The following is a 14,047-nucleotide window of genomic DNA, read 5'->3' on the forward strand; positions in this document are numbered from 1 at the left end:
AGTTCATCGAGTTGTCCTTCATCCTCCTACAGATGTGGGTTCGTGTGGGGTGTTTTATATGATTCTTTGCTTGTGGTTTGTGGATTGTGGGTGCTTGCAGCGTTAATTACAGTAGAAATAAGGTTTAGATTTATATATATATTTGCATAATCAGAATCATAAACATAATTTTAACATAGGACAAAACATGACAAATTAAAATTGAGTGGACGTACCAAAAAAGAGAATATACAAAAAATTATCATAAATTTTGTTTTTTTCGTATGTTAGTGCCGAGTATTTTGTTTTAGATCAATATTTTTTGTTTGTTTTTGGTTCGAATTGGTTTGATTTGTTTTGTTGATTGTGTGTGTGTTAAAAACATCGATAAAGCCAATGCTCTGAGCAGTTCCATACGAAAGGGACTATGGGGGGAAATCATAGTTGTATTTATAATCGTTAAAATATAATAATATAATAATAAGAGAACCAACATACAATGTTTCGTTATGCGTTATGCTTTTTTGTTTTTGCTTTTCCTTTTTTTTTTGTTTTGTTTTATACACATGTACACGCATATGCATAATGGGCGTTATATAAGGGTTTATATGTATATAATTATAAGTAATAAATTTGTATCCTTTTTGTTTCGTTTAATTATTTGCACACGAGAATCAGAAATTACTATTTGCAATCATATATATATAAAAAATAAACTTAATTGCCGGCAAACGGGGGCCACATGTCCTGTACCCCCTACACATATCATATCGTATCATCATCCCTACATACATATATCATTCCTATACCATTTCCCATTCTCATTCCCATTGCATTCCATCCCTACTACAACGTATCCATCAATCACTACTATATATATCATATCATATATATACGTATGTATAATCATCCTATCCATCCATCCTATCGTACTTGTTCCGGGATTTACTTTAAGCTTAATCAAATTTTGGAAGAGTAAACAATACCATCGTGTTCCTTGCAATTGTTGCTGCTGCAAATGCTATATGTAAGTGTATCCTGGATGAGAGTGTGTGTGTGTGTAGATCGCTTTTGAGTGAAAACTAATGATTAATTAATGCCTTGTTCGGTTCTGTTCTGTTCTGTTATGATCTTTCTGGCTTCAATTTTTTTACTCTCTCTTGTTTTTACTCACTTCTTTTTCTCTTTCTTTGTTTTATTCGAGTTCTTTAACTAATTTTTTTATAATTTCTTTCCCTCTGTCCGTTCTATTCCCTTAATATTTATACGTATAAACTTTTATAATTTTATACTAAATGGTTTTTTGTTTACGGTTCTTTTTTTTGGGTTTTTTGTTCATTTTTTGTGGTTTTGTTTTTGTTTCTTGTTCTTGTAATACAAACGTCATCGTGTATATATATAAAAAAAGATGTCCAAAGTTTTTACGTTACGTTACGTTATTGTATATATACTTTTTACTTTTTGTTTTTGTTTTTTGTTTTACTTAGTGGATCGATCGTTCTTCCTTTTGATGCTGATGGTGGTGAGAGTGAGAGTTCTGTGCCTGCTTTTTGCTTTACAGTTGTCCTAGGTTTTGTTTTTCTTTGTTTCTTTTTCTTTTAAATGTAAATGGGTCTCTTCTCTTAGAAAACTCTTGTCGTCCGATGTCTGAATGCTTATATATGAGAGCGCAGCGCCTAGCTATATAGGGCCTTACTATATAGTATCGTACTACATATGTATATATATATAATGTGTGTGTATGTGGGTGTTTCCTTCCTTCCTCCTACTCGTATGTATGTATATATATCGGGATATACATATGAATACAACTAACGGCCAATTTACTTTGTTTCCTCCTTCTCTTTGTTCTCCTCGGTCGACTCCTTCTCATTCGACTGCAAAGTATAGACGGAAATAATTGATTAATGAGTGATGCAGGTACATATGTAAGCAATATATTTATTGTCGTACCTTGTCCTTCTCCAACTCCTTCTCGATCTTATCGCCCTCGGGGCCCTCCTGCTCATTTGATTTCTCCTGCTCACCACCTTCCTTGCCCTCCTTGGTCTCGGGTCTGCAAGAATAAATTCAAAATCAGTTAGAAAATAACTATATAGAGGGATGTGTGTACTCACTCTGGCTTGGGAATGTGCGCATTGAGATCCAGCTTCGTGCAGATCTCATCCCAGTCGGGGAAGCACTTGTCCTTCATGCGCGACACGTGGCCAATCAAGTTGGGGCACTTCTCGGTCATGTAGTCGCGCAGCGGGTACGCGATATCCTTGGACAGATAGTGGAGCTGCGAGAGCACCGCAAAGGCCACCACATCGAGGGTGGTTGGCTCGTCGCCGAAAAAGAACGGCTTGCAGTCGAGCATCTCGCTGAGGACCTTCAGGTCGTTCTTGCCGAACTCCTCGATCTCCTCGGCGCTGTGGACGCCGATGCCATGCGCCTTCAACTTTTTCGTGCCCTGGAACCACTTGTTGTGTTGAATATGGTTTTTCCGTGTTTTTGTTGGGGAATGGATATTCGGGAGGGATGGCCGACAAAATGGTTACGGGGGTCAACAGGATGCAGGATGACCAACACAGCAGACACACAAGCACACGTGGGATATGGGGGATTATAGTTGCGGGTGGGGAATACACCAATGCACACACGCACACACACACACACACACACACACACACAGATTACAAAAGTTAGAAGTTAGCAACGAAAGTACGTGAAAAAAAACGAAAAAGAAAAAAGAGAAAAAACCATGCAAGAGTTAGTGATAAACATAACGATTGTATTTTTTTCGTTTATGAATATGAATTTGAGTTTGAATTTGATTAGATTGTCTTTGTGAGTGATCGTTTCGTTCCTTTGCAATGTTTTTGAATTCATTTTGAAGTGCAATCGAGAAGTGTTTCCATTAATAGAGTACAAAAATCTTCAATTTTCATTCAAAATCATCTAAAACATTTCCAGGAAGACGATCCGAACCACTGCTTCTCTGTTTTCTCGTCTTGGGGTTTTGGGTTCCATTGTTTTTCTCGATTTGGGTTTTGGGTTTTGTTTAGATTTAGTTTTTGTCGATGGCTAGGGTAGGGGGGGAGGGTGTTTGTTGGTGGTGGTTATGTGAGTACCGAGCGAGGCATAAACAACAATCAATCCCACGAAAGGGACGCGATAATATTGTTTATGCCTCGTTTTTGGAGTTGGATAAACTATGTGTCGGATGGCGGCGACGACGACGACGACGATGTCGGTGCCGGTGTTAGGTGCAACATAATACGCCACCGATTTCTATCAACAGATTCTCAAGTTGAATTGATTTGTTTATTTACACTACAATACCCATCCCCATGCCCATGCCCATGCCCAGTCCCCAGTTGCCATTCCTCAACGCCAAGAGCGAAAAGTCGAGTCTAGTTTTAGTTTCGTTTTCCGTTTGGTTTCTGTTTCCAATTGAAATCTAAACAAATGATGGCAATCTGCCGGGATCATCAGCTTCTGGGCGTTGAGGAATGTTCGAGATAGGAAGAGATACGAGATATAACGAACGTCTGCTACGTGGATCTACTTTGGCTACAGGACTGTGAGTTTCTTTGGTGTTTACCTTGCGACCAAAGGTTATCTTGAAGAAGAAGTTCAAGATGGAGTTGGGCAGACGCAGTCCGAGGGCGTGCTGCAGATTGACCTTGTAGCCCTTGAGCACATTATCCGGGTACTTGGCGCGCCAGTAGAAGATGATCCAGATGAGATGGTTCTCCAGCATGGCGATGGTGGCATACGAAACGTTGCGCTGTTCGGCGGTGAGCCCGGAATCCAGATTCTTCTCGTATTTGGACGACAGTTCCTTGATGATAATGGCCGAGTCAGCGATTTCCTCTCCATTCAGCTCAATGAAAGGCAACTGACCCTTCTTCGAGCGGAAACGCATCTTATGATCGACATTCTGTAAATGAGAAAAAGGGGAAAAAATGCTTTGAGTTGAGTGATGCGATGACTCGAGGATGAGTAATGCTACGCGCTACGGAAAGGAGGGTGTGGAGTCTTTTTATCCGAGAATATGCATAAATGTATGTGTTCTGGGTACACACCGGAGTACACACTCATCTCCCACACTCCCACTTTATCTGGCATTCCATTCCCATGACTAATATGAGAAATGTAGTTCAATCTCAAAAGAATTCCGCCCGCTAGATGGCGCTCGTGACATACATAGGAGAGTCCTGCTCCAGTATGAGTATGCATGTGTGTGTGTGTGTATTTTCTATGTATGCCAACAGAGTTGATGCTGAAAACCAACCACTACACAAAAAGCTGTACCTTGTAGAAAACCGAACGAACAGTATGGAACATCGTATCAACCCAAAAACCTAACCAACACCCAACTACCCCCAACTGGTCACACAGATACTCGCGCACACATACACGTGCAGAAACACACGCTCTAACGCACACAACAAAGAAGAAGCAGAAACAGGAGAAGGAGCAAAGCAAAGCAGAGCAAAGCAGGAGCCGGGTGCCGGGAGCCGAGAAACTTCCACTTGCCGCTATTTGAAAATTTTTAAGATATTCCAGTGGTCTGCCACTTCCAGTGTGTACACACGTATGCATTAACCGTTACTTTTTCTGATGTGACAGTTATGTCCAAGTGTGTGACGCATGTCGCCCGTCGCCTTTTTTGTGCTTTCTGCTTCGCTGCTCAAATTTACATAATAATTTCTAATTAGAAATTGGTGCTGTCCATAACAAAAGCGAACCCCCGCCATCCAATAATGGCTGTTGGCATATTTTATGCTTTCGCGCCCTGAAAGCGGCAGAGAAGCAAGGCAGGCGGCAGGGTGTGGTTGCCGACACACTCACGCAGGCACACATATTGGGGAGAGGAATTGCGAGAGAGAGAGAGAGAAATCCCAGAGAGGACAGCATTGAAAGAGAGTCAGCGGCCTGTTTGTTATAGAGAGATTTTTGCCTTCCAGCAGCAGCATCATCGCTGCCAATCCAGGCTGCTGCTGCTGAAAAGGGTGGAGTCCGTTGGAGCACATTTAATTCCAATGATCCACAAAAAAGGCAGCCTGTCTGCTGCCTCTCCTTCTTTATTTGCTTCTTCTGCCGCCACCAACGCAATATAACGGTTTCTGTCAATGCTGGCAGAGGCAGGCCAGCGCTGCGCCGCCGCTTTGTCGCCATACAATGCAAATATTTAGTTTTTATTAAATCATTATGCCAATTAAGGAGCGGCGGCGGCAATAATGGGAGCTCCTCCACTTTTGCTGCAGGGCTCAATTTTCTTCCAGTGTAGAGTTCTGTTCGATGCACGCAACAACAACAACAGCAGCAAAAGTGCTCTCAAATTGCAGAGAACAAGAAGAAGAGGGAGAACACATGCAATTATGCAGCACATGCAGGCCCGCGTGTATGTGTGTGTGTGTATCCACACCCCTGTCAAAAAACCAGAGAGAGAAAAAGAGAGACGAGAAGAGTAGAAGAGCAGCAGGAGAGTAGTTGCAGTCCCACTGAGTGAGCAACAACAAAAGAGCCAGCAACAGCAGAAACTCTCGTTGTTTTAATGCAAATATGCGGTTTATTAATTAAAACAAAAGGCAGAAACAGCAATCATTCTTCTTTTAAAGCAAAACTGAAACTCCATTTCCTCTCACTCAAACTCGCTCACACGCACACATTTGCACGTACAGTTGCAGCGGCAAACGGCATATCCCGAGAGTTGCCAGACTGTTTGCTCACACACAGAGCCATATTTTGTGCTGGCAATATTGTGAATGGAATGGCGCGCCAGCATTTTCCATTTGAATTTGTAATTAAAATTTATGCATTTGTATTTGTAATGCATTCTTGTATATATTGAAAATGTGAATTAATTGCACAATCTACAAGGCGGCGACACTTCACATTGGAATGCCAGATATGCGGGCTATGGGCCGGGACTGGCGTTGGGGTTGGGCCACCGCCTCAAAGTGATATTCGATGTGGCTGCTGTTTGTTAATGGCTGCGACGCGTCGGGCGCCGGGTATGACTCGCAGTGCAGCTCGGATTGTGGCGTGAAAAAAGATATGCAGCATTTGGTTTATCATCAATAAAGAAAAGAAACAACTTCTACTCTTGTTTACACACGAAAGAGAGGGAGGGGTTAAGGAAAGCGAGATGTAAAGAGAGCTGCAGCAATGCGTTTACAATAACAGCACAGCACAGAGACGTTGCATGCAGGGGGTCGACGCTGTGCCAGGGCCCGGGCCCGGGGGGCGGAGAACTTGCTTAGTCAGTTTTCATGGCATGGCATGGCACCCCTCCCTTTTATGGTGATTAATGGATAAGAGAATGAGAGGGAGCGAGGGAATAATGTCAAAGGTCTCAGTTTGTTGAACTCTTCCGCTGTTATCAGAGAGTGCAATCGGACCCCCGAAAAAAATGGAAATGGAAAGTATTTTCCAGCTGCGGGCTGCCGCCTGACGGACTGTCAATCATAATTGACTGCAGCTCTGCTTTCTTTTTGGAATGCAACATATGGCAGCATGCTACTGGAAGCATGGGAGTGGGGAGTGCCGCTCTTATCGGTTCTCTGGCATCTTGAGAGGCAGCAACAGCGACAGCGGCGCATCAATTAACATTCCTCTTGGGCTCATTTTTCATTTACCAAATGTGTAATTAATAAGATTAAACAACAATTGCGTCGTTGTTGCTGTTTCTGTGTAGATGTGCGGGTGACCGCACCCATTTCTCCCCACCTCCCTCCCACCCCGTATTTGTGGGACAGGCAGCTGCTGCCGGGCAAGTTTTTCCTATAAAAATATGAAAAATATGCAAACCGCATCGCGCGCTTTAAAAAAAGCAAAAGCTAAAATGGAAGCCCCAATGGAAGTCGTTGACAGTTCCCGTCGCCACCAGCCTGCGTCTCTGCTTCACCACTATTACAGCTACTTAACGGGCATAGAGATAAGCCAGAAGGAAGAACAAGACAGAGGCGAAGAGACCGCGGTTTGAAGTTATTTCCAAGACGGGGGATTGCACCGTCTCAAACTACATCAATTTTTATTAAAAGCAATTACAAGCTGTAGAGCGGAGGCGGAGGCTGAGAGGATAGCGCATGAAAGAAGTGCAACAAAGACAAAGAGCAGCACTCACACAGACACACACACACACTTACGCAGAGACAGAGAGCGACTGGAGTCGGAGCGAGAGAGAGACAAAAGGAGAGAGTCCGCAGCGCCAAGTGCAAAATTTGAAGCACGACTTCATTTCGCCTGTTGTTGTTGCTGCTGCTGGTGTTTTTGCGAGTGAAGTCGTTGGCTGGGGTGGAGCGGAGGGGGGTTCAGAGCATAAAAGCACAACTTTATGAGAGGCAGCGACGCTGGCGTCGGCGCACACACAAATTGTATGTATACGCTGTTTTATGTAGACACACGCATACACACCAGGAGTACAAGAAATCCGGCCAGGCTACAGGTTCACACACACACGCACACATGGACAACTACTGGAAGAGAGAGAGAGCAACTTCTGTGACGGGAAACGGGATAGAAAGGAAAGGCAAATGCTAAATGTATCCCTTTTTCAGCTCATTGCGAGGGCAGGGCAGGGCAGGTCACACACATATTCCCATGAATATAAGTATACGTACACACGCACACAGGAACAGAGGCAGGCTTAGCACACAATCATGGCGGTTTTTCTTTCTCTTTCTCTCTCTCTCCCACTCGCTCTCTCTTGCAGGAGCTGGGAAAAAATCTGTACCGCAAAAATTGTACAATGATGAAAAAACCGAAATGCGAGACGAAAAACCCAAAAAGATTTAAAATATGGTCTCTGTTTTCCCGGAAAACTCTCTGTTAATTAGTTACCTCGTACTTGAGCCCGACCAAACGCAGCCAGGTCTCAACTTTCAAGCAGTAGGGCGACAGCGAGGGCAGCAATGGAGTCCTGGAGAACTGGTACAGATAGATGATGTCCTTCTCGAAGTTGGTCTTGTGCACATTGAACTTTTGTGCGGGAGGGGCCTCCGACTTGGCCGGCGCGGCGACGGCCGCTGCCTCCCCATCCTTCTTCGCGTCCCCATCGGCGGCACCATCAGCGTTTTCCTTCGACGCCGCCTTGCCGTCCTCTTTGTTTCCTTGGGCGTTTTCGTTTTCGGCCGCAGGAGCAGCAGCGGCGGGCGCGGCAGCAGCAGTCTCGCTGGCAGCAGGTTTTTCCGCCTGCTCAGAGGCTGGATTCTCTGTGGGCGCCGCAACGGCAGGCGTTTCCTCAGCGGGTATTTGGGCTACTTCGGTGGCCATTTCGTTTTCGCTTTTTCTTATTTTCGCTCGTTCAGCCAACAGATTTTTCACACTTTTCCTTGCTCAAATCGCACAGGAACACTTATACACACTGCGCGACACCACTATAAAGCGGGGCGGGGGATTGAAAAAATGCACCACAAGACACACGGTACGGTTAATAGTTAATACAGGATCTCTGTTTAGTCGGAATTTAAACCAGACGACCGCAACCCAACCGCGCAGTTCAAAAAGTTGAGTTTATTTGAAAACTTTATTTGAATTTAAATGTATAGTATTTGAACAGTGTGACTGTGGTGCAGTCGATCATATATACCTTCAGACCCTCGTAAATATACCGAAATATACCAATGCATTTTGAAAATATACTGTTAATATACCGTAGTCGTAATCGCCATTCCACGATATTGATGTTCTCCTTAATATTACCAGCTTGCAAAGACTATTAACACTGAAACAATAATTTACTCCGTTTGAAGAATCAATTTGACGTATTTTAAATATTCCCTTTATTGGATTGTATGATCTTAAATTTTACAAATTTGTATTTTAATGTTTCTTTCAAATCACCCCTTCTGGAAGCAAGGGAGCTTTGTGTTCAGCATGTAAATGTATGTAACATGTAGAGACACATGAATGTTAACTGAAAAGAGAATGGAAATTCTAGTTTTTCAGAAAGGGAAAAGGAACGGGATCATAGGTAAATATTATAATACGCTCGCAGGGGTTTTGGGGGCATTTCTTCTACCTACACAACATAATTTGGGGCTAAACTCCGACATATCCGCCCGATATTGGAGTATTGTTCAGCAAGAGAGAGGATACGTTAGCAAGATCCTCTCTTATCTCTCCTCATTTTCGCGTATCAATATGAGCACAGAAATCCCACAGAAATATACCAACTTACATACACTTACATATAAGGTAAATCCTAAAATAATTTTCTCTATTTTGATATTCCTTTTATTCCTACAAGCTAGTTGTGATTTTAATCTTTAAATTTTGTAATTTTAGTCGATTACTGTATTAATTATCTGAAATTAAACGTATATTAATTACTATTATTTTAAGCTGTACTGTAAATATTGCGGTTTCAACAAAAAAAGGTACAAGAAAATTTGTTTTACCTACTTAGCAGCCACACATTTGCTACATACCACTTACCTGTTCAATAAGTAAATGTAAACTATGAGCCATGTTAACTCATAACATAAAACGCTTTCCGTCTCTTTCACTGTTGGAAAAAGCGCGAGAGTTGAATAATTTTGAAAAATCACTAAATTGCATGACGATCCTTATGCAACACTCGTGCGCGAGATTTCACAACACTTGGCAGTAATTTTCACAAACAAAGATTTGTTTTATTTTATCAGAACGCAATTAAACGAAATTAACTAAACCTCTGGACCAATGGGAGCTGTTTTGGGCCTCTGTTCGGCCGCCCAGGTAAGTTTATTAGCCCCCAATTAGCCGCGTAACCAGCGTGAATGGCGAACAAATCGCAGCAGCAGACTGCTGCTGGCTACAAATCAATAAGCTGCGCCATATGTTTGAAAAATGAATTTCTCGGCAGACTTTTCTTATGTAGATTAACTGATTTGTTTTTGTGTGTTTACAGTGCGCCCTCTGCTGTGGCGGCACTGCGGCCAGCATGTGCTGCTCGGCCTGTCCCAGCTGCACCAATGCATCATCGTCGCGCTTCATGTACGCCTTCATCCTGTTGGTGGGCACCGTTCTGGGTGCCATTGCCCTGTCTCCCGGCCTTCAGGACACCCTGAAGAAGCTGCCCTTCTGCATCAACTCAACGTCTACGTACAGCTCCAAGGCCATTGACACCTTCTCGGGTGGCTCCCTGCAGGTGGACTGCGAGTACGCGCTGGGCTACATGGCCGTCTATCGGGTGTGCTTCGGGATGGCTTGCTTTTTCGCGCTAATGGCTTTGATTATGCTGGGGGTGAAGAGCTCCCGAGATCCTCGCTCGCACATCCAGAACAACTTTTGGCCGCTGAAATTTCTGATTTGCTTTGGAGCCGCCATCGGGGCCATCTTCATACCGGACGGCTCCTTCGGGCCGGCCATGATGTGGGTGGGCCTCATAGGCGGCCTGGCCTTCATACTCGTGCAGCTGGTCATCATTGTGGATTTCGCACACAGCCTGGCAGAGTCGTGGATCGGTGAGTCATTGAATCTGTGCGGATAGAGGGAGATTCCATAATGATTCATCTCATTACAGAGGGCGCCGAGAACAGTCGTGGCTACTACTATGCCCTGGCTGGGGTCACCCTTCTAGGCTATATCTTATCGCTGACGGGCATTACCCTGCTGTATATCTACTTTACGACTGTAAGCGGAACGCCTGCTGTTTCCTTATCTATTTCTGATTTGCGTCTTTCCTTTTTTTGCAGTCCACTGGCTGCGGCATCAACAAGTTCTTCATTTCGATAAATCTAATCTTCTGCCTGGCCATCAGCGTCATCTCCGTGCTGCCGGCTGTGCAGGAGCGTCTTCCCCACTCGGGCCTGCTGCAGAGCTCCCTCGTGACCCTCTACACCGTTTACTTGACTTGGTCCGCTGTGGCCAATAATCCGGAGAAGGCCTGCAATCCGGGCATGTTTGGCTTGATGGAGGGATTCGGGAATGGCACCACCACCACAACAATTGCACCGCCACCCAATCCCTCGCACAACTCCAAGGTGACCTTTGATACGACCAACATCATTGGCCTGGTTGTCTGGCTGCTGTGCATCCTCTACAATTGCATCAGTTCGGCCGTGGAGGTGTCCAAGATTACTCACGACAACAGCGAGAAGCGTGGTATGTTGCATCATGCTTACCCTTACCCCCTAGACCATGCCCTCCGCCCATGCATTCCACAGTTTCCATCACGCATTCTGAATTCATTTCGTTTCCTATTTTCATTTCCAACGCTGTAGATTTAATGCTAATTACGATTACTAACACCCTTTTCGCTTCGACACTCTCCAACACTTTTTCTTTTTTTTTCCGTTTATTTCCGACTAACCAACCAACCGACTAACGAATCAAACTTTTGGGTTACTGGAAACTGTGTGAACTTTGTTGTTGCTCCTCCTTTTGGCATTTCGATTAATGTAGTTTTAACAGAAGCTCTATCAGACACAGAGGCAGCCACCGGGGCCGACGGCAAGCCCAGCACCGACAACGAGGTCGAGGGCGTCACCTACTCCTGGTCCATGTTCCACATTGTCTTTGTCTGTGCGTCCCTCTACGTAATGATGACCCTTACCAATTGGTACAAGTGAGTAAACGACTAAACGAAACCATAAATATAACCACTCTAATGTGCAATCTGTTGGCAGACCCAACTCTGACATTGAACTCTTTAATGGCAACGAAGCTTCCATGTGGGTCAAAATCATCTCCAGCTGGCTGGGCGTCTTCATCTATGGCTGGAGCCTGGCTGCACCCATAATACTCTCCAATCGTGACTTTAGCTAAACATTTTTAGTATTATTATTATCTATAATTATTATACAAACAATATAAATATGTCTAGGAGTGGTGCTTAACGAGAAAAGTTCGAGAATGGCGGAGAGAGTGAACGATGGAGCTGAATCTTTGCATTATTTGGACTCTTAGTGTGCCGTTTTACTCAATTAAATTATTCTCATAACTTGCAACTTATCCATATAAACAATATACAAATAATAAAACATAAAAAAACTGTAGTCATAATCCTCAAACTGTTTGCCTCAGAATTGTCTCCGCTTTGGGCAGTGCCTCGCGCAGGCGTTCGATGGCCACTGGCTTGCCCAGGATCTCCATCATTTCGGCCACGCCAGGACCCTCCTTGAGGCCACTCAGAGCCGCTCGCAGTGTCTTCATCAGCAGCGGGAACTTGAGGCTCTCCCTTTGGGCAAAATCTTTCAGTTTTGCATTCAGTTCAGCCTTGTGGAAGTTGTCCAGAGTGTCGAGGTCTGCCAGCAGACCGCTGAGCTGCTCTGCCGACAAATCTTTCAGCTCAAAGTTGGCTGGTTTCACCCAGAGGAAACTCAGCTTGCTGCTGGTCAGATCCTGCAGGAGCGTCAGCCGCTGCGAGGACCAATTCAGGACATCCACAATGTGGGCCTCCGCCAGATCCAAATTTGAGCTGCAACGAAAATCGAGATTAGAATTGTCCGAAGAGACTGAGACTGCACCTACTGCTCGGGGTACGCTTGCTTGACCAGCTGCTGCACCCGTTGGACCAACTCGATGCGGGATTTTGGCTCTGCCAGACGTTGGCCAATCTCCAGGCGATTCAGATCGTCCAGCAGTTCGGGGCTCAAGCGACTTGGATGGGCGTTCACGCGTTCCATTTCAAACTGCTGGCATAGTTCCGGCAGGCTGAGGAGCTGCTGCCTCGCATGGGCCCTGTGCTGGAAGCCGCCACCCGCGGAGACCACATAGTTGACCAGGGACAAGGGGAAGTAGCCGCGCTCCCGAAAGTGCTGTATGCCAATGTCGCCCTGCCGCTTGCTCAGCTTCGTTCCATCAGCATTGACCAGCAGCGGCAAGTGGCCAAACCGTGGAGGCTGCCAGCCAAAGGCTCTAAGGAGGGAATCATCCATTAGCAAGGGAAAGCCGAAGGGTAGGGAAGGAATCTTCTCACTTGTAGAGCAGCAAATGCTTTGTGGTGGAGATCTGCCACTCGACGCCGCGCAGCACGTGCGTGATGCCCATCAGGTGATCGTCCACCACGTTGGCAAAGTGATAGGTGGGAAAGTGGTCGCTCTTCATGACCACGGGGTCGCCCTCGTTGTCGCTGACATTGTGCTGGACGCTGCCGTAGACGAGATCCTCGAGCGGCTCCTCGTGCTCCGTCAGCTTGAAGCGTATGCAGTGGGGCGCACCCTGAGCCAGCAGTCGCTCCACTTCCGCGGCCGACAGGTGCCGGCATTTGTTGTCGTAGCGCGGAACTTGGCGGGTTCGCAGCGCCTCCTTACGCAACAGATCCAAGCGGCGTTCCGTGCAGAAGCAGCGATACGCGGTGCCATTCTGCAGCAGCACATCGATGGCTTTACTGGAAACAAAGTGCAGTGTCAGGGTGATTCAATGGGTGACCCTCCACTCACCTGTAGATCTCAATTCTCTGGCTCTGAATGTAGGGTCCGTGGTGGCCTCCAAAGCCGGGTCCCTCGTCAATTTCTATGCCCGCCCAGAGCAGATCCTCTACCAGGCGGTCACTGGCTCCGGGCACCAGTCTCGTTTGATCCGTGTCCTCGATCCTGAGCAGGAATTTCCCGCCCAAATGCCGAGCATAAAGGAAATTGTAGAGGGCCGTGCGCAGGCCGCCCAAATGGAGCTGCCCCGTGGGGCTGGGCGCAAAGCGAACACGCACCTGACTGTGGGCATGGCGTTGTGTCAGCCAGAGGCACTGCCTCAGCAATGTGCGGGGGTTTACTTTCATCATTTCCTCAAAGAAAAACGCGAAAAGAAAATTCCACCTGCGTTTCGGTTTGTTTACGTCGAACAGCTGGGGTAACAGGCAGTGGAATTATCGATAAAATATACCGACATATACCCTTGCAGCAGTTTCAAAATATACTGTAAATATTCCGTGAATCTTAAATTATGTTATATTTGATATTGCCATCAAACTTAGACTCTCAGCCGTGGAAATACAATTTTCTACGATTGCACAATACATTCGCCACATGATTTTCAGCATTTTCTCAATTCGTGGACATCCTTCCCTCCAAGGGTACGAAATGTTGCTTATTCCATGAAAAATGTTGGGGAGCAGTGCTGCTTAGTATGCGCAGCATGTTGCTGGTCTTGTTAA

At 45.5% G+C, this 14,047-nt stretch overlaps 3 protein-coding genes across 6 annotated transcripts; 1 reads left to right on the forward strand and 2 right to left on the reverse strand.

The window, feature by feature from the left end:
* Nucleotides 1-120: 120 nt before the first annotated feature.
* On the reverse strand, nucleotides 121-8,493 carry LOC117589099 (failed axon connections). 2 transcript variants are annotated; one of them, XM_034280747.1, is made up of 5 exons: nucleotides 7,813-8,493; nucleotides 3,566-3,904; nucleotides 2,097-2,440; nucleotides 1,933-2,035; nucleotides 121-1,856 (listed from the first exon to the last, which is right to left on the reverse strand). In XM_034280747.1, the coding sequence occupies exons 1-5, from the start codon at nucleotides 8,242-8,244 to the stop codon at nucleotides 1,803-1,805; spliced, it is 1,272 nt and encodes a 423-aa protein (XP_034136638.1). In that variant the 5' UTR covers nucleotides 8,245-8,493; the 3' UTR covers nucleotides 121-1,802. The 2 variants fall into 2 exon arrangements, with proteins under 2 accessions (XP_034136638.1, XP_034136639.1); XM_034280748.1 differs by having other exon boundaries at nucleotides 2,097-2,431; nucleotides 7,813-8,492.
* A 1,046-nt stretch (nucleotides 8,494-9,539) lies between these two features.
* Nucleotides 9,540-11,903, forward strand: LOC117589257 (serine incorporator 1). Of its 3 annotated transcripts, none has more exons than XM_034281032.1 (6): nucleotides 9,540-9,690; nucleotides 9,863-10,418; nucleotides 10,478-10,587; nucleotides 10,650-11,058; nucleotides 11,359-11,521; nucleotides 11,583-11,903. In XM_034281032.1, exons 1-6 carry the CDS (start codon nucleotides 9,655-9,657, stop codon nucleotides 11,719-11,721), a joined length of 1,413 nt encoding a protein of 470 aa, XP_034136923.1. In that variant the 5' UTR covers nucleotides 9,540-9,654; the 3' UTR covers nucleotides 11,722-11,903. The 3 variants fall into 3 exon arrangements, with proteins under 3 accessions (XP_034136923.1, XP_034136924.1, XP_034136925.1); XM_034281033.1 differs by having other exon boundaries at nucleotides 11,368-11,521; XM_034281034.1 differs by having other exon boundaries at nucleotides 11,380-11,521.
* Nucleotides 11,839-13,742, reverse strand: LOC117589255 (probable glutamate--tRNA ligase, mitochondrial). Its single transcript, XM_034281030.1, has 4 exons — nucleotides 13,338-13,742; nucleotides 12,875-13,285; nucleotides 12,427-12,813; nucleotides 11,839-12,373 (listed from the first exon to the last, which is right to left on the reverse strand). Exons 1-4 carry the CDS (start codon nucleotides 13,673-13,675, stop codon nucleotides 11,962-11,964), a joined length of 1,548 nt encoding a protein of 515 aa, XP_034136921.1. The 5' UTR covers nucleotides 13,676-13,742; the 3' UTR covers nucleotides 11,839-11,961.
* Between the last annotated feature and the right edge of the window lie 305 nt (nucleotides 13,743-14,047).

Source organism: Drosophila guanche, unplaced genomic scaffold (assembly GCF_900245975.1).
Source record: "Drosophila guanche unplaced genomic scaffold, DGUA_6, whole genome shotgun sequence".
Taxonomy (NCBI): domain Eukaryota; kingdom Metazoa; phylum Arthropoda; class Insecta; order Diptera; family Drosophilidae; genus Drosophila; species Drosophila guanche.